This window comes from Leucopleurus acutus (genome assembly GCF_964270905.1).
Source record: "Leucopleurus acutus genome assembly, chromosome: 19".
Taxonomy (NCBI): domain Eukaryota; kingdom Metazoa; phylum Chordata; class Mammalia; order Artiodactyla; family Delphinidae; genus Leucopleurus; species Leucopleurus acutus.
This window is the reverse complement of record NC_139161.1, coordinates 21,929,333-21,951,811: the sequence shown is the minus strand read 5'-3', so window position 1 is coordinate 21,951,811 and position 22,479 is coordinate 21,929,333. Positions and strand designations below refer to the sequence as shown.

The 22,479-nt window shown below is 41.8% G+C and overlaps 1 protein-coding gene across 2 annotated transcripts; it reads left to right on the top strand.

The window, feature by feature from the left end:
• Window positions 1-3,215: 3,215 nt before the first annotated feature.
• Window positions 3,216-20,523, top strand: MRPL45 (mitochondrial ribosomal protein L45). Of its 2 annotated transcripts, XM_082860996.1 has the most exons (8): window positions 3,216-3,316; window positions 4,209-4,386; window positions 4,785-4,902; window positions 8,862-8,960; window positions 18,056-18,104; window positions 18,994-19,143; window positions 19,490-19,663; window positions 19,869-20,523. In XM_082860996.1, the coding sequence occupies exons 1-8, from the start codon at window positions 3,251-3,253 to the stop codon at window positions 19,953-19,955; spliced, it is 921 nt and encodes a 306-aa protein (XP_082717122.1). In that variant the 5' UTR covers window positions 3,216-3,250; the 3' UTR covers window positions 19,956-20,523. The 2 variants fall into 2 exon arrangements, with proteins under 2 accessions (XP_082717122.1, XP_082717123.1); XM_082860997.1 differs by lacking the exon at window positions 18,994-19,143 and having other exon boundaries at window positions 3,241-3,316.
• Window positions 20,524-22,479: the final 1,956 nt, after the last annotated feature.

Below are 22,479 nucleotides of genomic sequence, written 5' to 3'. Positions count from 1 at the left end.
TCCACGGCTATCACGGGGCTTGGAAGCAGTTACCATAACTAACCAGAGTGGGAACATGTATTAATTCATTTAATGACTTAGTAACAATTCTATGAGTTAGGTACTCAATTACCCCTTCTCTATGGTGAGGAAAAGAAGTGGAGCTAAGATGTACACTCAGGCACCACTATGTGAGAGTCACAGATAGTCAACTCTCCTAGTGACAAAGAAGCTCTGCTAACATTGTTAGCTAAAGATCAGTTGAGAACATTTCTTAGAAAGTCAGAATTCTTGGTTTCTTCTATGTCACCTTATCTTGGACAATTCACTTCACTTCCTTTGCTCTTCACGCGCTCTCTCAAGGGAGGGAAGTACAACATAAACACATGGCAAGCCTATCACTAGCTTTCAATCGAAGTATCATATTGTTTACGGTAATCAATAAACATACTGTAATCAGATTCTTCCAATTCTCCGGAAGGATCTTCCGTGTTCAAATCAACAGTGCTTCTCCTAGAATGTAGACTACCAGGCAGAATTTCAGAAGTTCCAATATTTGATATCATCTGCCACTGAGAGGGAAAAAAATCCAAATACAGTACATATCCCACTGCTCATGGGATATCCCATTTTCTTTGGATCCATTTAGAAATTTCAATAAGACGAGTGATTCCAGGAACCCCCCGTATTTGGGGAAACAGGAAATCAACTTTGCCCTCTGCCTCATCATATTTTATCTGGGATTCTACTGATCCACTTATTTTTTTCCCCCCATGATCACTTATTGAATAAATATTTGAGTGTCTACTATGTGCAAGACTGTTTTTTTGCAAGGTTAAGCCCCTAACCACCTTATTCCTTCCTCTAGTTACACAATGAGTTTCCTTCTCTTACTCTTACTTTGCTTTTTCTGAAATGTGAACTACTTGGGTTGTAGGATTACGAAATATCCTTTTCGTGTTAACTTCCCCAGGCAGACAACTCCCAATTTTCCATGGAGTTAATGAGATAGGAAGATAATACGAATTTTCCAAAACAGCAGCTAATAAAACCCACTTATAATTCATCTCAGAATGAATTAAACAAGATTGACTTCCCTTATTATTTCATCCAGGTTGATATGGAACAAGTTTGCATTCCCTGAGAAGCTGACCAGAAGGCAGGCAGAGATGGTCTGGGATGTGTTGGCTACCATGTGAGGCAAACATAAAACTCAACAGTGAAGCAGATAATCCCAGAAAGACTATATCAATGTTCTGTATTAATAACCACTCATCATGGATTGGGGTTTCCCCACTTTGTCAGGAAAACCAGTAAAAAAAAAAGTTCATGTTTTATTTTCTGGGGCATAGAGTAGATTGACAAGACTCTGTTAAGAAATAATTAGATACATCTTGGGACTTCCCTGGTGGTCCAGCGGTGAAGATTCCGCACTTGCAATGCAAAGGGCACGGGGTTCAATCCCCAGTTGGGGAACTAAGATCTCACATGTCGCACAGGGTGGCCAAGAAAATGTTAAAAAAAGTAAAAATTTTTAAAAAAGAGAGGGCTTCCCTGATGGCGCAGTGGTTGAGAGTCCGCCTGCCGATGCAGGGGACACGGGTTCGTGCCCCAGTCCAGAAAGATCCCACGTGCTGCGGAGCGGCTGGGCCCGTGAGCCATGGCCGCTGAGCCTGCGCGTCCGGAGCCTGTGCTCCGCAACGGGAGAGGGCACAACAGTGAGAGGCCCGCGTAGTGCAAAAAAAAAAAAAAAAAAAAGAGAGAGAGAAATAATTAAATATATCTCATTTAAATGCTTAATATATATTCTTTAATTATCACATATGTATAACACCTAATTTCATGTCACTATTAATGTATCATGCTATAGATTTTATGCTATGGCTAGGACTTGTGGGGGAATTCTTACCCTTGAAGAATATACAGGGACTTCCCTGGCAGTCCAGTGGTTAAGACTCTGTGCCCCCACTACAGGGGGTGCAGGTTCAATCCTCAGTTGGGGAATTAAGATCCCACATGATGCCCTGCGCAGCCAAAAAAAAAAAAAAGGAAAAAAAAATCAATGTGTGTGTGTGTGTGTACACACACAGTATAGTTAAAAAGTCAAGATTTAAGACATGAGATCCCTAAACTCAAAAGTAATCTCTCTTTCCTTTGACAGTCCTTAGCATTTTATTTGGACCTTAGTAGCTATTCTATTTCAACCTGTGCAGCCCATAGCTCTCAACTCACTGCAAAATACCACAGGTAAATGCTCAATAAACGTTGACAGAATGAGAAAAACCCAAGGGTACGTATGAAAAGTGTTTGTCATTCAACGATGATTACAGCACTGGATTTTCCAGGATGACGCCAACAACATGAATCCTTTAACCACTTAATGTGAAGCAATACAGCGTAGTATTCAATGCATGGGTTCTGGAGTTTGCTTGAACCTGAATCCCAGTTCTGCCAGTTATTAGCCGTGCGACCTTAAATAAATTACGTACTTAATTTCTATGCAACATCATATGTAAAAGGAGCATATTGCTTGTTTGTGGTGAAGACTGAGTTAATATATGTAAAAAGTTTAGAAAGATGCCTGGCACCCGGTAAACAATTTCTAAGTATAAGCTATTTTTTGTTAATAAAAATATTATTGTGCCTCATATTATTATGCCTCTGTCCCAAAATGGCAAACAGATAAATGCTTTTGTCAGTCCACGTGTCTTTTGCTTCAATAAACATAGTAGTCATTAATTTCCTTAATTTGCTAGTAAGAAAGAATTCTTCATACGGTACAGATTGGTAAAACTAGACCTCCGGATTAAGGTTACCCAGAATATCGAGGTCGGATACAGACCCAGAAACTAGTCATTTTTGCCCCTTCTAGGATCCAAGAAGGCACTGAAGAAAAATAGTCATCTCAGAACGGAAACATCTTTTCGTTCACAAGGTGCAGCAATGTCCCACTCTTACTCGAATGCGGTAACTCCTGGCAGCCAGGAAGCCCGGCGCGCAGGCGCAGCTTCGGCTGCACGCCCCGCCTGGCGCGTGACAACCATGCTTCCACCCTACCCCCAACGCCGTTTTACTGCGCATGTGCAGCCCAACTCCCCCCACACCGCCACCACCACCCCGGACGTGTACGTGCGCGTTCGCGCCGCTCACACTTCGGCGGCGGGCGCGTGCCCTGGAAAATTCCACTCCCGAGCTAGCTCCGCCCTATGCACCTCCTTTCCGGCCCAAGGCTTTTTACTGTCTCCATCCCGGCTGCCTTTGCGTGAGCAAAATGGCAGTCCCCTTGCCGCGGGATTTGTCTCGGTTATCCAGGGCTTTAGGATGGTGGTCTCGGCAGGTGGGTAGGGACGGGGTAGATAGGAGTCTAGGGGCTGGAGGGGAAAAGAGTGGAGGGAAATACTCGCTTTGCAGTTGTCCTTGGTGAACTTGGACGTTACAGGTCGTACCTAGGCTAGGGAAGAGTTGAGGTAGACGAGACATAACTACTTAACTATGTGGCTGAGTGGGGAGAGCCTTGCTAGGGCCATGAGAGCGGGCAAGTTCTCGGGGATTAAGTTTCTCCGGTTTGGTCTGGGTCTGACTGGCCTGGGGGTGTTAAAGGGGAAGAAGTTATGGTTGGAAGGTGCGTTCGCTTCCCGTTGATTTTTATAAATGTCCTTAATTGAACAGTAGCTGTAAAGAAGGGAGTCTCGTACCTGCCTGAACAAACCTCGTGGTCAGAGAGAAAGAGACCTGGCCTTTGAAGAGCTTATTGATCAGTTGGGAGCTAGAACGACAGAATAAAGTTTACATTGAGGCTCCCAATAGAATGAGCAGAATGGAATCTGAGTAAATGTAGAGGAGATGCCAAGAAGAGGACTTTTCTTCTGCTCATTTCAGTATTGGGTTGGTGTTTAAGTTCCCCATCAGACTGAGCGTTCTTTGAAAGCAGAAGCCTTGCTTTCATTAACTCTGCATCTCTAGGAGTTGGCACAGTCCTATACTATGGAAAGTACTAAATAAAGGAAAGCCTTTAGTAAACGTTGAATGGTGTTAGTAAAAGTTGCTTACTGGCTTTTAGTAAGAGACACCATAATTGTTAAGATAGTTGTGCATTTTCCCCCATGATATATGTGGCTTTGTAATTGTTCCTAAGTCATTCTTTGGATGTGCCCATTCTATCTTTGCTTACAGTTTGTACAAGCTTGATTTTTTTCCGGGTTACCTAACTTTTTTCTACCATCCTCCAGCCAGTCCTGGTGACTCAGTCCACAGCAGTATTTCCAGTGAGAACTAAAAAACGTTTCACACCCCCTACTTATCAACCCAAATATAAATCAGAAAAGGAGTTTGTAGAATATGCCCGGAAAGCAGGACTGGTCATTCCTCCAGAACGTTTGGAGCGTCCCATACATCTGGCCTGTACAGGTGAGACATGGTATTTCTGAGACCCTGACCCAATCCCCTTCTGTCAGAGATCTTGGAAAGTGGAATGATTTGGAGTATGAATGATAGCATTTAATTAACTATAAAATCGGTTCAGTCTCAATAATTTGTATACGTTATATTTCATGAGGTCATCTTTGATCTTGTTTTCACACTGTTCCTAGAAGACCAGGGTAAAATTTCTCCATTTTGTACAAGAAGAAGCTGAGGCTCTAAGAGAAGGCTGAAATGATCTTATTCTACTTTTTCTAATGCAACACGATTCCCTTTACATGGAAGTCTATTTTGTATCCAGGAGCCCTCCCAATTTTGTATGACCTCAGGATGACTTTTTCTCAATCTTTCAATGCTTTTTTAGTTTTCTCCGTCTCTCTTTACAGCTGGTATCTTTGACGCCTATGTTCCTCCTGAGGGTGATGCCCGAGTGTCATCTCTTTCTAAGGAAGGACTGGCACAGAGAACTGAGCGATTGAAGAAGAATGTGGCATCACAATTATCGTAGGTGTCTGAGACAGCTGGGAGTCAGTATTAGAATAAAAATTTCTTGTTGCTGCATAATCCAGAGAGGTCATCTTGGGTTAATTGCGTTGCCTGTAACTCCCTTGATAACTTGACAGTATATTCTTTCTCTGTAATAGAGCTAATGTATAATATGGGCATTCTGAATCGTAGCATCTCAACCTTGATTGTTCGTTTTTGTCACATCATTTAGGAAGTTCACATTGAAGTTTGTAGGACACTTTCTTGATCACATATTTTAAAATTTAAAGTAATAATAAGAGAGAGCATATTTTTATGAGAACTACCTTAGAGTTTAAACTTAAGAGAGTAAGAAAAGCCAAAAAGGCTTAAAAAGACAGACGTGTTCTGGGGAGCTAACTGGGCTTTAGTTAAGGAGCAGAGCCAGAACTTTCTTCTTAAAGAGACTTTCAGTATCTGTCACTCTAGCTCTAACTGTATCTAAATGATAGGTTCTTAGGGTCATATATAGATTTCTATGCACAAGTATACTGAGTCAGTGTTAATTCTTCATGTGGCCATAACCTATTTCTCTAAATACAGATCTTATCACATCAGCTCTTCTGTCTCAGACTCCTTTGTGGCTCCCTGTTATCTGAAGAATAAAATCCAAATTTCTTCAGTGGTATTCAGGGCTTTTTATAATTTGTCTCTTGCCTTCCTCTCCACCATCATCTCCTTATTCCATTTTTCTCATCCTAAACTTTAACCTTTCCAAACTAATTGCCAGTTCCTTGACAAATGTTGTGCTGTGTCTCTTTGCACATCCTTTCCTTTGCCTGAAAAATGTCTTTTTCTCTCAAGTATTGTGTCTGCTTTTTTTTTTTAATTAATTAATTTTTATTTTTGGCTGTTTTGGGTCTTTGTTGCTGTGCGCGGGCTTTCTCTAGTTGTGGTGAGCAGGGGCTACTCTTCGTTGCGGTGCGGGGGCTTCTCATTGTGGTTGCTTCTCGTGTTGCGGAGCGTGGGCTCTAGGCGTGCAGGCTTCAGTAGTTATGGCACGTGGGCTCAGTGGTTGGCGGTGCACGGGCTTAGTTGCTCCATGGCATGTGGGATCTTCCCGGACCAGGGCTCGAACCCGTGTCCCCTGCATTGGCAGGTGGATTCTTAACCACTGCGCCACCAGGGAAGTCTCACTTTTTTTTTTAATAAGAAACTCCCAATCCTTCCCTCCCCCAGCCCCTTTGGCAACCATGAGTCTGTTCTCTATGTCTGTGAGTCTGTTTCTCTTTCAGAGATATGTTCATTTGTGTGTGTGTTTTTTTTTTTTTTTTGGCTACACCACGCAGCATGTGGAATCTGAGTTTGCTGACCAGGGATCAAACCTGTGCCCTCTGCAGTGGGAGCACAAAGTCTTAACCACTGGACCGCCAGGGAAGTCCCTGTGTTGTATTTTAGATTCCACATATAAGTGATATCATATGGTATTTGTCTTTCTCTTTCTGACTTACTTCGCTAAGTATGGTAATCTCTGTCTGCTTTTAAGCCTTCTCTGACTCTTTTTGGAGCTGCCTTTGTTATAATTGTAACTGTATGCATATTCTTACTACTTCTGATAACTCTGTATTGTGATGATTTCCTCTCATGTATTTCTCTCCTAGCCTAAGAGCTGTTTGGTGGAAGGGTTCGTGATGATGATGAACAGAACACAGGTGGTTTTATTATGGAGTTATTATCTAGGAGAGGAAACCAGTTATTAAATACTGATTGTATACAAATAATTACAGATATGGTGAAGTATGAGTGCTGTGGGAACATATGGCAGGGAAAGATAACTTGGTCTGGGAGTTAAAGGTAAGCTTCCCTAAGGAAATGACATTTAAAGCTGGGACCTAAAGGGTTGCTTGGAGTTAGCTGAGTAGAGGGGTATAGTGAGGAATAGCATTCTAGGGAGACAAAACAGTACAGGCAAGGCTCTGAGGTGAAAAGTGCAAAGGAGTGGATTTTATCACATGCTTTTTCCCTGATTGTTGAGATGATCATGTGATATTTGTCCTTTATTCTATTGATATGGTATATTGCATTAATTGATTTTTTTAGTGTTAAACCAATCCTACATTCCTGGGATAAATTCCACTGGGTTATGGTGTCCCCCATCCTCTTAATATAGTTATAGTAACACTTTGATTAGATCAGAATTCCCTGTTTACATTATAACTACGAAAATGCCATTGACAGCAGAGTCATGCAGCAGAGTCATGCAGTCATGCACATTATTATTACATTTCCTGCATAATAGTTTTTTTTTCTAGTGTCGTGTCTTTTTTTCTCATTTGCTTATGGAACCCCTGGTTGTGTTAATTTTCTCTCAGTACATAGAAAACGTTAAGTATTTTATCAATCCCATCTTCAAGAAGAGAGCCCTCCTGGAGCCTTCTTACCTATTTCAGTCTGGATTGATCCCTCCTTCGGCTCACTGTGCACCGTGGGATCCACTTTTATCATCCTCCTGATGCTCCTTTTGCCTTGCTCTCATAAGTACTCCCTGTGTCGTGGATTTTACCTCTCTCTCTCATGGTTCATTCAGTTATTTTGGTGGCACACAGTCCCCAGCAGCTTCCTGAGAACGGGTGGATGGTAGATAAATGAGATCTTGCAAGGCTAAGGAAAAGTCTCTTTTTAGTCTCCCACTTCATTTATAATTTTCCCAGGTATAGAATTCTGGGCTGGGAGTCATTGTTTTCTCAATTAAAAGCACTGCTCCATTGTCTTTCTAACTTCCTTTTTTTTTTTTTTTTTATGTATTTGGCTGTGCCAGGTATTAGTTGCAGCACGAGGGATCTTTGTTGCAGCGTGCAGGATCTTTACTTGCGGCATGTGGGCTCTTTTAGTTGCATTATGCGGGCTCTTAGTTGCGGTATGCAGGATCTAGTTCCCCAACCAGGGATTAAACCCGGGCCCCCTGCATTGGGAGCACAGAGTTTTAACCACTGGACCATCAGGGAAGTCCCGTCTTTCTAACTTCTAATGTTGCTAGTTAGAAGCCCAGTGTCTTTCTGGCTCCTGAGCCTCTGTATGAAACCTGTTTTTTTTTTCTTAGTGCTTATAGGATTTTTCTTCGATGCCAAAATTCTGAAATTTCACTATGAAAAGCTTTGGTCTTTATTTTTATTTATTTTTTTAAATTTAAATTTTAATATTTGCCTGCATTGTGTCTTTGTTGCTGCGCGCTGGCTTTCTCTAATTGCAGTGAGTGGGGGCTACTCTTTGTTGTGGTGTGCGGGCTTCTCATTGGGGTGGCTTCTCTTGTTGCGGAGCACAGGCTCTAGGCGTGTGGGCTTCAGTAGTTGCAGCATGCAGGCTCAGTAGTTGCGGCACTCGGGCCCTAGAGTACGCGGGCTTCGGTAGTTGTGGTGCGTGGCCCTAGGGCACGCGGTCTTCAGTAGTTGTGGCGCGCAGGCTCAGTAGTTGTGGCGCATGGGCTTAGTTGTTCTGTGGCATATGGGATCTTCCCGGACCAGGGATCGAACCTGTGTCCCCTGCATCGGCAGATGGATTCTTTTTTTTTTTTTTTTTTTTGCGGTACGCGGGCCTCTCACTGTTGTGGCCTCTCCCGTTGCGGAGCACAGGCTCCGGATGCGCAGGCTCAGCGGCCATGGCTCACGGGCCCAGCCGCTCCGCGGCATGTGGGATCCTCCCAGACCGGGGCACAAACCCATGTCCCCTGCATCGGCAGGTGGACTCTCAACCACTGCGCCACCAGGGAAGCCCGGCAGGTGGATTCTTAACCACTACACCACCAGGAAGTCCCAACTTTGGCCTTTCTTTAGAATGATTGATTTAAGTGCGAGTTAGAAGGTTGAATTTACAGGACTTGGCACATTCAAAAATCAATTATTGAATAAATGGACAGACATTAACGGACGTAAAGTAAGCTGTAAGTTATGGAAATTGTGTGAAGTCTTCTTTAGAAATGATTCTCATGCTTAATTTTACAGAATCCGGAGGATAAGAGAAAGTGATCCTAATTTTAAAATAAAGGACTTCCCTGAAAAAGCCCAGGATATCTTCATTGAAGCTCACCTGTGTCTAAACAAGTACGTGAACTCCCTGTCTTATACCCGTTATGTTCTCAGCAGCTATTATTCTAGGCACAGGTCTTTTTTTTTTCTTCAGGTAAGAGTTCTAGAGTGGGAGATGTTCCTCTGTGGGAAATTGGAGCCTGGAGCTGTCCTTGACTCCTCTCACTGCTTCTGCGAGTTTTCACCATTTGGTCTGGCTCAGCTCCACTGGCAAGTGTTGAGACTCTGCTGAACGGCTGCTATTTTCACCCGCCTGATCCCTAATTCATCCTGACCCTTCTTGTGTGTTTGTCTTGTATATGTACATTTCCTTTCCTTAATTATTTTGAATAAGTTTCTTTAAAAATTTTCCAACTTTTTCTTGATTCAACCAAGGGAGAAAAGTCAGGGCTGCTAGGTAGATGAAAAATCAACATGAGGGGCCTGGAATAACCTTAAGTACTAGTCCTTGGACTGTTGCCGACATTCTTTGAACTGTAGCTTGCTGTGGCTAGGCTTCAGGTAGGATCCCAAACCTATACTCTCAAATCCATTAATTATTTCCTTTTACTTTTATTTGTTTAAAAAAAGTTTTTAATTGTGAAATATTTCAAACATGTAAAAAAATACCTTGCAAGGTAATAGATGTTTACATTTTGCCATATTTGCTTCTGAATGCCTAATTGGGGGAAGAGACAGGGATAAAGCATTATAGATACAGCTAAAGCCCCATCTCCCCATTCTTTTCCTTCCTAGAAAGAACCACTATCTTCCCTATTATTCTCATGCACATTTTTATACTCACCACATGTACATGTGTATAAACAATGTACAGTATTGTTTAATGTGTTGTGAAAATTTACATGAATGATGTATTTTTCTGAAACCTCTGTTTATTGTTCAGTGTAGTTTTTTTATATTTGATATTTTTTTTCTACCACATTATTTTTTGCATTCTAGTTACCATGATTTTTCTTTGTTTCTTTTTTTCCTTTCATTTGTGGTATTGATATAATTTCCTTCTAACTTTTTTATTCCTTCCACTTGTTTGGAACTATTACATTCTACTTCTGTTCTTATAATAGTTATTGTTAAAATGTTTAGCATGTATTGTTGACAATATCACAAGAAGCTTCAAACACTTGAATTTCAGTCACTGCCTCATACATCTCCTGTGTTATTGTTATTTAGTTTTTTTAAGTTCTACCTTGTTGTTATTTCACTTGCATTTTTTTTTTAACATCTTTATTGGGGTATAATTGCTTTACAATGGTGTGTTAGTTTCTGCTTTATAACAAAGTGAATCAGTTATACATATACATATGTTCCCATATCTCTTCCCTCTTGCGTCTCCCTCCCTCCCACCCTCCCTATCCCACCCCTCCAGGCGGTCACAAAGCACCGAGCTGATCTCCCTGTGCTATGCGGCTGCTTCCCACTAGCTATCTACCTTACGTTTGGTAGTGTATATATGTCCATGCCTCTCTCTCGCTTTGTCACAGCTCACCCTTCCCCCTCCCCATATCGTCAAGTCCATTCTCCAGTAGGTCTGTGTCTTTATTCCTGTCTTACCCCTAGGTTCTTCATGACTTTTTTTTTCTTAAATTCCATACATATGTGTTAGCATACGGTATTTGTCTTTCTCTTTCTGACTTACTTCACTCTGTATGACAGACTCTAGGTCTATCCACCTCATTACAAATAGCTCAATTTCGTTTCTTTCTATGGCTGAGTAATATTCCATTGTATATATGTGCCACATCTTCTTTATCCATTCATCTGATGATGGGCACTTAGGTTGTTTCCATCTCGGGGCTATTGTAAATAGAGCTGCAATGAACATTTTGGTACATGACTCTTTTTGAATTATGGTTTTCTCAGGGTATATGCCCAGTAGTGGGATTGCTGGGTTGTATGGTAGTTCTATTTGTAGTTTTTTAAGGAACCTCCATACTGTTCTCCATAGTGGCTGTACCAATTCACATTCCCACCAGCAGTGCAGGAGTGCTCCCTTTTCTCCACACCCTCTCCAGCATTTATTGTTTCTAGATTTTTTGATGATGGCCATTCTGACTGGTGTGAGGTGATACCTCATTGTAGTTTTGATTTGCATTTCCCTAATGACTAATGATGTTGAGCATTCTTTCATGTGTTTGTTGGCAGTCTGTATATCTTCTTTGGAGAAATGTCTGTTTAGGTCTTCTGCCCATTTTTGGATTGGGTTGTTTGTTTTTTTGTTATTGAGCTGCATGAGCTGCTTGTAAATTTTGGAAATTAATCCTTTGTCAGTTGCTTCATTTGCAAATATTTTCTCCCATTCTGAGGGTTGTCTTTTGGTCTTGTTTATGGTTTCCTTTGCTGTGCAAAAGCTTTGAAGTTTCATTAGGTCCCATTTGTTTATTTTTGTTTTTATTTCCATTTCTCTAGGAGGTGGGTCAAAAAGGATCTTGCTGTGATTTATGTCATAGACTGTTCTGCCTATGTTTTCCTCTAAGAGTTTTATAGTGTCCGGTCTTACATTTAGGTCTTTAATCCACTTTGAGTTTATTTTTGTGTATGGTGTTAGGGAGTGTTCTAATATCATTCTTTTACATGTAGCTGTCCAGTTTTCCCAGCACCACTTATTGAAGAGTCTTTTCTCCATTGTATATCCTTGCCTCCTTTGTCGTAGATTAGTTGACCATAGGTGCATGGGTTTATCTCTGGGCTTTCTATCCTGTTCCATTGATCTATATTTCTGTTTTTATGCCAGTACCATATTGTCTTGATTACTGTAGCTTTGTAGTATAGTGTGAGGTCAGGGAGTCATCAGTGCCTTATAGTTTTCTGCATACAGGTCTTTTGTCTCCCTAGGTAGGTTTATTCCTAAGTATTTTGTTCTTTTTGTTGCAATGGTAAATGGGAGTGTTTCCTTAATTTCTCTTTCAGATTTTTCATCATTAGTGTATAGGAATGCAAGAGATTTCTGTGCATTAATTTTGTATCCTGCAACTTTACCAGATTCATTGATTAGCTCTAGTAGTTTTCTGGTGACATATTTGGGATTCTCTATGTATAGTATCATGTCATCTGCAAACAGTGACAGTTTTACTTCTTCTTTTCCAATTTGTATTCCTTTTATTTCTTTTTTTTCTCTGATTGCTGTGGCTAAGACTTCCAAAACTATGTTGAATAATAGTGGTGAGAGTGGACATCCTTGTCTTGTTCCTGATCTTAGAGGAAATGCTTTCAGTTTTTCACCATTGAGAATGATGTTTGCTGTGGGTTTGTCGTATATGGCCTTTATTATGTTGAGGTAGGTTCCCTCTATGCCCACTTTCTCTGGAGAGTTTTTATCATAAATGGGTGTTGAATTTTGTCAAAAGCTTTTTCTGCATTGATTGAGATGATCATATGGGTTTTATTCTTCAGTTTGTTAATATGGTTTATCACATTGACTGATTTGCATATATTGAAGAATCCTTGCATCCCTGGGATAAATCCCACTTGATCGTGGTGTATGATCCTTTTAGTGTGCTGTTGGATTCTGTTTGCTAGTATTTTGTCGAGGATATTTGCATCTATATTCATCAGTGATATTGGTCTGTAATTTTCTTTTTTTTGTAGTATCTTTGTCTGGTTTTGGTATCACGGAGATGGTGGCCTCATAGAATGAGTTTGGGAGTGTTCCTTCCTCTGCAATTTTTGGAAGAGTTTGAGAAGGATGGGTGTTAGCTCTTCTCTAAATGTTTGATAGAATTCACCTGTGAAGCCATCTGGTCCTGGACTTTTGTTTGTTGGAAGATTTTTAATCACAGTTTCAATTGTATTACTTGTGATTGGTCTGTTCATATTTTGATTTCTTCCTGGTTCAGTCATGGAAGATTATACCTTTCTAAGAATTTGTCCATTTCTTCCAGGTTGTCCATTTTATTGGCATAGAGTTGCTTGTAGTAGTCTCCTAGGATGCTTTGTATTTCTGCGGTGTCTGTTGTAACTTCTCCTTTTTCATTTCTAATTTTATTGATTTGAGTCTTCTCCCTCTTTTTCTTGATGAGTCTGGCTAATGGTTTATCAATTTTGTTTATCTTCTCAAAGAACCAGATTTTAGTTTTATTGATCTTTGCTATTGTTTTCTTTGTTTCTGTTTCATTTATTTCTGCTCTGTTCTTTATGATTTCTTTCCTTCTGATAACTTTGGGTTTTGTTTGTTCTTCTTTCTCTAGTTCCTTTAGGTGTAAGGTTAGATTGTTTATTTGAGATTTTTCTTGTTTCTTGAGGTAGGCTTGTATAGCTGTAAACTTCCCTCTTAGAACTGCTTTTGCTGCATCCCATAGGTTTTGGATCGTTGTGTTTTCATTGTCATTTGTCTCTACATATTTTTTGATTTCCTCTTTGATTTCCTTAGTGATTTCTTGGTTATTTAGTAATGTATTGTTTAACCTCCATGTGTTTGTGTTTTTTATGTTTTTTTTCCCTGTAATTGATTTCTAATATCATAGTGTTGTGGTTAGAAAAGATGCTTGATATGATTTCAGTTTTCTTAAATTTACTGAGGCTTGATTTGTGACCCAAGATGTGATCTATCCTGGAGAATATTCGTGCACGCTTGAGAAGAAAGTGTAATCTGCTGTTTTTGGATGGGATGTCCTATAAATATCAATTAAATCTATCTGGTCTGTTGTGTCATTTAAAGCTTGTGTGTCCTTATTAATTTTCATTTTGGATGATCTGTCCTTTGGTGTAAGTGAGGTGTTAAAGTCCCCCACTATTATTGTGTTACTGTCGATTTCCTCTTTCACAGCTGTTAGCAGTTGTCTTATGTGTTGAGGTGCTCCTATGTTGGGTGCATATATATTTATAATTGTTATATCTTCTTCTTGGATTGATCCCTTGATCATTAGGTAGTGTCCTTCCTTGTCTCTTGTAACATTCTTTAAAGTCTATTTTATCTGATGTGAGTATTGCTACTCCAGCCTTCTTTTGATTTCCATTTGCATGGAATATCTTTTCCCATCCCCTAACTTTCAGTCTGTATGTGTCCCTAGGTCTGAAGTGGGTCTCTTGTAGACAGCATATATATGGGTCTTGTTTTTGTTTCCATTCAGCGAGACTGTGTCTTTTGGCTGGAGCATTTAATCCATTCACATTTCAGGTAATTATCGATACATATGTTCCTATTACCATTTTCTTAATTGTTTTGGGTTTGTTTTTGTAGGTCCTTTTCTTCTCTTGTGTTTCCCACTTAGAGAAGTTCCTTTAGCATTTGTTGTAGAGCTGGTTCGATGCTGAATTCTCTTAGCTTTTGCTTGTCTGTAAAGCTTTTGATTTCTCCATCGAATCTGAATGAGATCCTTGCTGGGTAGAGTAATCTTGGTTGTAGGTTCTTCCCTTTCATCACTTTAAATATGTCATGCCACTCCCTTCTGGCTCGTAGAGTTTCTGCTGAGAAATCAGCTGTTAACCTTATGGGAGTTCCCTTGTATGTTATTTGTCATTTTTCCCTCGCTGCTTTCAATAATTTTTCTTTGTCTTTAATTTTTGCCAATTTGATTACTGTGTGTCTCAGTGTGTTTCTACTTGGGTTTATCCTGTATGGAACTCGCTGCACTTCCTGGACTTGGGTGGCTATTTCCTTTTCCATGTTAGGAAAGTTTTCGGCTGTACTCTCTTCAGATACTTTCTCGGGTGCTTTCTCTGTCTCTTCTCCTTCTGGGACCCCTGTAATGTGAATGTTGTTGTGTTTAATGTTGTCCCACAGGTCTCTTAGGCTGTCTTCATTTCTTTTCATTCTTTTTTCTATATTCTGTTCCGCAGCAGTGAATTCCACCATTCTGTCTTCCAGGTCACTTATCTGTTCTTCGGCCTCAGTTATTCTGCTATTGATTCCTTCTAGTGTGTTTTTCATTTTAGTTATTGCATTGTTCATCTCTGTTTGTTCTTTAATTCTTCTAGGTCTTTGTTAAACATTTCTTGCATCTTCTCGATCTTTGCCTCCATTCATTTTCCGAGGTCCTGGATCATCTTCACTATCATCATTCTGAATTCTTTTTCTGGAAGGTTGCCTACCTCCACTTCATTTAGTTGTTTTTCTGGGGTTTTATCTTGTTCCTTCATCTGCTACATAGCCCTCTGCCTTTCCGTCTTGTCTATCTTTCTGTGAATGTGGTGTTTGTTCCACAGGCTGCAGGATTGTAGTTCTTCTTGCTTCTGCTGTCTGCCCTCTGGTGGATCTATTGATGTTCTTATTTCATACATTGTTTTCTGATTTCCTTTAGTTCTTTGTCCATGCTTACCTTTATCTCAGTGAGCGTAAGTAGGATAGTTGATTTAACGTCTTTGGCTAATAATTCCAGTGTCTGGGCTTTCTCAGGGATGGTTTCTGTCAAAAAATTTTTTTCCTGTGGATGGGCCATACTTTTGTGTTTCTTTGTATACTTTGCAATTTTTTTGTTGAGAACTGGACATTCTGAGTATTATTATGTGGTAACTCTGGAAATCAGATTCCTCTGCTTCTCAGGAATTGCTGACTTTGCTCATCAGTGCCACTGCCATCCATTTGTGACTTTTCCAAACTAGTATTGCTAAGTGTGTATTCTTTGTTGTGGGTAGTCGTTGAAGTTTCTGTTCCATTATCTCTGCAATCAGCCAGTGACCTGACAAAGATTTCCTAAATTGTCTGGCTGAATAAAAACAAAACAGGTGTTCTTGGTCCTTTATCCCTTTAAATCTGTTGGTGGGAAAAGCTGCTGCAGCCAGCAGGGCTGAAACCATGACATCATTTGCTCTGGTCTCTCTGCAATCCACCAGCCTGACCAAAATGTGCAACTCAAATTTTTGGAGGGAGGGGTCCCTACTGCCTGCCCTTGCGCCAGCCATCCACTCCAGGAACACAGGCTACTATCCCCACCAGTAATGGCAGGGCTGAGGGAAAGAGGAGGGTAGGTGGTTTGCACATGTTCTTAAACTCAAGATCACTGGCTTCTCCCTTCGTCAAGCACTTCCCTAGTTGTTATACTTGTCCAGTCAACATCCAGAGTTCTGAAATTGTGGTTCTGGTTATTTTTTCTAATTTATCAGTTGTTTCAATGGAGGGACCCAACCCTAGTGCTTCCTCCTCTGTCATTTTGCTTGATGTCTGTGTCTGTTGATTTTGCTGGCTTCCAGATGTTTTGTAATGTTTCATTGTGAGCTCATCTGCAATGGAGAGTTTTTCTTCTGAGGGAAGTCCAAACAACCTAAGTTATGAATATGATCCCAGAGAGGTTTTTGGGGTGTTTCTGCCGATACTCTAGGGATATCATTGGCCAGGTGTCAGTTTGTTTTTTTGGTTTTTTTTTTTTGTTTTTTTTTGTGGCACGTGGGCCTCTCACTGTTGCGGCCTCTCCCGCTGCGGAGCACGGGCTCCGGACGTGCAGGCTCAGCGGCCATGGCTCACGGGCCCAGTCGCTCCGCGGCATGTGGGATCCTCCCAGACCGGGGCACGAACCCGTGTCCCCTGGATTGGCAGGCAGACTCTCAACCACTGCGCCACCAGGGAAGCCCAGGTATCAGTTTCTATGTTAATTTCTTAGCTTAGGAATTCTTACATCATACAGATACCATAAATTCTGTGTCCACCTCTGGGTATAATGTGGACTTAAGGCTTTAATTTTTTGTGGGAGTTTTTAAAATTTGTTTTTTAGACCCCCCCACCCCAAGCCCTAGAGTGAGAGAAACTTTATATCTAGGTTGGTGGACTATTTTTTTTATTTTTATTTTTTATTTTTATTTTTTTTTCAGAACTCTTTTTGAGGGTCATAGCTTTATGCAGGGATCTCAGTTCCAACTCCCTGTCCTTCCAGCATCCAAGGTTTTAGGAAAAGTCAAGCTCTAGCCATCAGATCCTATTTCTAGATCCCTAAATCATCTCTGTGCTGTTGTGGTATCAGGTTGTATTCTTTCCATTCTGCTTTTAACTCACTCTTCCTTTCTGGCATCTAAGAACTTACCTTCCTTTCTTGTGAACTAGGCTAGAGATTTTAAAATGTGTGTGTGTCTGTGTGTATTATATTCTCTCCAACCTTTCTGGATGTTTATAGTGGGAGCAGTTTCACATAAGCTCAGTCTATTATGTTGCCCAAAGCAGATGTCCTCCTTTTATTTTTCAGGGTAAGTTCTATTGCAAAATACTGAGTGAACTCATAAAACGGGGAATTTATTTCTACTGAAGATTTCTAGACCAGGACAGTGACGAGGAAGAATTTATTCTGAGGTGGCAAGCGTGGTGGTTGTGGTAGCTGTCACCACACCTCAGTCTAGTCTAGTCTAGAGCTACAGTGGGGGAAATGACTCGGAATCTTTTGTATTTGGAATAGAAGTGGAAGGGAAGCAGGTAGACAGAACTAATCCATTACCCACTGTGGGATTAGAGACACAATTTTTCAAAGGGCAAAGACTTAAACTGCTCAGAAAGTATTAAATTGTGGGGAAAAGTCATGAATGTGTATCTGAAAGAAACTAATCTGTGGTCTTAGGTTTATTTGAAGCCCTTCAGTTAGGACCCCTCCTAAAATATGTACAGGAGCTGGGGTTTGCCAACTATTTTCTTACTGTTACTGCATAGAATCAGCATAACTAGATCACTCTGGCAGCAACAAAGATGGGGCGGGGGGCAGTTTTGTGTAGAAAAGACCAGAAAAAACAGATGGTTATCTTTTGGCTAGGTTCAAAGATGAATGTGTAAGAAATAAGGCTAAGCAGTCAGTATTGATGATGTGTCCATGGTAAGAGGAGATAAATTGAGCTTTTGATTGTTATTTGTGTTGGATTTTGTTCCAACTTAGAACAAAAATCAGTCCCCACATCCCAGTGGGGGTTTCTTGCCCGTCTCAAGGAGGTATAGTAATTTCAGCGAAATTTCTTTCTGCTCCTGAGATTCAAACATAACTTTACGCTGCTCTTAGATCTCATGGTTTTCCGGTAAATCATGTTGTTCTTCATCTTTGGACTAGGACCAGGACTTAGTATATTACCTGGCTTATAGTAGGTGTGCAGAAAATGTTTATAAAAATGAAGGGAGTTGTTTTCTATTTTCAGGGCCATTTTCAGCTTTCATACACAGTATCATAAAAGCAGGAGGAGTCAGTGATATATATCTCTTTCCTTTTTAGCTCAGACCATGACCGGCTTCATACCTTGGTAACTGAAAACTGTTTTCCGGTAGGTTCTTATCTTCCTTAGAACTGTGGGACCCCTGAGTAGACAGATTCTAGCTATCCCCTCTGATTTCCTTAAGGATCAGTTTTGAGAATACAGGAAGTCTAAGGCAAAAGCTGAAGTTCCATTATTTTTGGCTGAATGATAATGACTTGATATGGACTCTGGTAAAGGCCATGCAGGTGAAGAAAGAGGAAGTCCCTCAGCAAGCAGTACTGAGACTGCAGATCCTGAGGTGAGGGTATGGTCACATGAGGCCAGCCCTGCACATACCTATACTACAGTAAAGGATTTAACCAGTGTTCGTGAGGCTTACATTGTGTGGTAACAGTGGTGCTAGGTACTCTGGGAGACCCCTAACAATGAGGACTTTGTGGTTCAGTTAGAGGTTCAAGAATAAGAACTTCAGTTTCTGTCAGTTTTGCTTCATCTCCCCAGGGACAAGTATCGCTATCCTAGTCTTAGCGGGTTAGCCTTTATAAAAGGCTATAAAATTCCTATAAAATCCCACCTTTCATTGCCAAAAGGTGAGAGGAAAAAAAACCAAACATGTGCAGTCAACAGAAATGCATGCAATAATGAGCAGATTATGGACGTGTGTAGGAGGGATAATGGGGTATTAGGTAAGCTGGCAGGTTGGAGTGTGGCCTTCGTTGATTTGGAGAAGGGTCCTCAAGGAGGTAGGTGGGTCTTGAGTTGTGATTTAGAAATGGAAAGAGAGTTGTTGTGAGGTGAGCATGAGCAGTAGCTTAAGGTGAGAGAAAATAAGCACCAGAGATGTGAAACGTTGCACGTTGACTGTGGTATTGCAAGAAGAGCAAGCGTAGAAATAAGCTCCAACTTCCCTACAGGGAGGGAAAAATCCAGTTGAACTATTCTCCTCTGCCCTCAGGACATGGTCTGGGACATCAAATACAAGACCGTCCGCTGGAACTTTGTAGAATCTTTAGAGCCACCCCAGGTGGTGCAGGTTCGCTGTTCAAGTCTGCTGAACCAGGGCAACGCGTATGGCCAGGTCACCATCCGCATGCACACCCGGCAGGTAGAGGCACCAGTCTGCTTTCCTCCCAGCTTTCTTCACTCTCAGGTTGGGCACCTCCCTCTGATTTCTGGGTACAGCTGCCCGGGACTCTGAGTTCTAAGGAAAGGTCTGTCTTACCTTGTCACTGCACCCTTCCCACTGCTGGATGTTAGCTGTACTAAAACAGGTGTGGGGATATTCTTCCCCACCCTTCCTGGACTCCCTCCCACCTCCTTCCACCACCCCGCCCCCCCGCCCCCCAGTCAAAAACCCTCTAAGAGTAAAGTGTCAGTGGTTGATCTGTTAGTCTAGATTCAGAATTAAACAACTCTGAGGACTAACCGACTAGATGTGCTTTCATTTTCAGACTCTGGCCATCTATGATCGGTTTGGCCGGTTGATGTATGGACAGGAAGATGTGCCCAGGGATGTCCTGGAGTATGTTGTCTTTGAAAAGCATCTGGTGAATCCCTATGGGAGCTGGAGAATGCATGGCAAGATCATTCCCCCATGGGCACCCCCTAAGCAGCCTATCCTTAAGGTAAAGCAGCTTGCATGGTTTAAGACATGGCATTCTAAGCCACTCCTGTTGGGCTCCACCTAGTGGACAGAGAGGGTGATGCACCACCAGGAAGAGGAGTCCTCTTGTTGGCGGTGGGCACGGAGGTGGGCGTGGAGGCGGGCGTGAAGCTCTTAGGTAAGCCATGAACTTGGATAGTAGATAACTCAGTATCCTGCTCTTTCAGACGGTGATGATCCCTGGCCCCCAGATGAAACCTTGGGAAGAGTATGAAGAGCCACAAGGAGAGGCCCATAAGCCTCAGCTAGCGTGATGGCAAAAGTGACTCCTCGGGTGAAGCGTGGGTGGTGATGTGGCTGGAAGCTGTGAAGTCTGGGAGTCTGGGAGCTGTGAAGTCATCCATTTTCTTCATGCTGTAGAAAGAGCTACCTTTGTTCTCTCTTGCCCTGCTTGGGTCTTTTTAGCAGTCTCATCCTCAGTAACCACTGCTGATGGTTGGGCCCTAGTGGGTTGGTCCTGTGCACAGCAGTGGACCTACTTCTTCTTTTTTTAATCTTATATCTAGCTTCTAACTCCAGATGAAAAACAATATGTTTCAGAGAACATCTGATACCAGCTTTTCCGGCAGCAAGAACTGTCAGGAGCAAACTGGCAGAACTTTCTTTCTAATTACAGGGCAGGATCAGAGTTTGAAATAAAACACTATCAGGTATTGGACAAATGTGGTGGGTTCTGTATATTTCTCCTGGTTCAGGATGGAAGTAGACCAGCCTTCAGAGGGCAGAAGTGGAAGTTATCTTAATTGTGAGTGATGTGACTTACAGGAAATCCAGACTTGGGAAAAATAATTAGTGTTTATAAAAGTGGCGTCATTTAAGAGGGTCTTTTCGCATACACTGACTCACTGAATCAATATTTGTATTTCATAGATGAATGTAAATCCAAAGAAATCATTTAGCCCTCAGCCTTTGGATTTTGTTCTTAATTATCAGCTGCATCCTGGTGTGATCCCAGGAAGCGTTAGAGGAGGAAGGGGCCATGGTAGTGTGGATACATTTGGGAAATCCATCAGTAAGACTTCGTTCCCTGATTTCTAGCACCTTTTGGAGATGGTGACTTTTTTTCCATCCCGAATTTGGAGGCAAAGATACCAGAATATGGACCCATGTAGAGTGAAACAGCCCAGCCCCTTCTTGTTCCTTAGCTCAAGCTGGGGGAGGATGTGGGACTTCTCATGCTCGTGTCCTGGGTCATCTGAGGTATGACAAGGGAAATCACTGTCCCAGCAGCAAGCTCGGTTTATAGTACTATTACTTTGATCAGCCCATGAGGGCTCCCCTTAAAAATCAGGACCTTAATTCTTGTGTTTCTGTTTTTCAAATCTAGTATTTTCTTTTAAGGAGTTTATCACCTGGGTTAAGGATTAATCTGTTCTGACCTTGTCTTGAGAGTAGAGCCCAAAGAAACTGGAATCAGGTTGAGAATAACCTGACCCCTCAGTCTCTGTAAAGCTACCATTTCAGCAAAGCAGCAAACAGACCAGGCCTCCCTGGGGAAAACTGATGTTTTAATTACAGCTGCTGAGTGCTGACCATAGACACAAGATGTGTATGCTTAGGGAAGAGGCAGCACTAGTAGGTCAATCCACAGCAGCCACCCTCATCGTGCTACTTAGTTTCAACCCTTTTGGCTTAAAATGTACATCAGTTTCCAGCATTGTTGCCCAAGTGAGGTTTGATCATATCCTATTTGCCTGAGCCCTGGATTAAGGCAAAATGAGAAGGGAAGTGCTTTGAGTAGGATCCACAGCTGGGGAGTATGGAGTAAGGGGAGGCAATCCTGGGAGGGTAGGGAAACAGACACAAAGCACACTTAATGGCTAAACGACATCTTGATTTCTCTGAATATATTAAAACACAGTGTTTCACATAAGCTGTTTCACCTCACTCCACCTCACTCCACCTCACTCCCCTCACTCCCCTGGCTCAGGGGTCTCTAGATAATCCTAAATAGCAGCTAAGCCAGGGAGCCAGAGGATAAGTGCAATTTTCATTTCCCCTTGGGATCAAATCCAGCTGAGCAAATGGCCCAGATGTACAGGATTGGCTTGAAGGGCCGGGCGGAGACCATCTGCAGTGCCACCCATGTAGCTGGGCACTGGCTGAGAATTAGCCACAGTCCCATTGTCCTGAAGGCTGCCATGTGGCTACCTTGGGCTTTAGAGCAGGCATTGTTCTTTCCTTATCTATCTACTATTAATATTTAGAAACATTGAAAAAATAAAATCACCATAATGAATAAGCTAGAAACAACTGCAATAGTCAAGAAGAAGCATTCTTTATTTTTTTCCCCATGGTTTATTTCACAACTGTGGTTAGAGACAACTTTTCTGTTCCCAGCTAGTCCAGACCCAGTGGGATTGTTCTGAGGTGTAGAATTTGCATTGGCTCGCAAGCTGTGAGGCTAACTAGCTAGAGCCCAGAAAAACAACACACTTTAGTTACTGCTCTGGAAGCCTAGGGCAGGGGACCTAGGTAAGAGGGAAGGCCTAGATACGGAACAAGGGCCTCTGGTCTCTGAAAGTGGGTTACTCCATTCCTTCTTCTTTTTGGAAATGGAGCACTTTGCTCCTATTTCTGTGAAGCCCTGTAGCTGCCCAGAGTATTTACATGCAGACTGGTATTTTCCCCATTGGGTGTTTGGTTCCCTTTTGTGTTTTTCCTCCTGGTGAATGGCATCAGTATCTGTCCAGTTAGAGGGTGGGCCCCTGTGCCATGTTTAGTCTGCCTATTTCCACCCCCACCTCACCCCTGCCGATCCTGGGACGTCTGTGACCA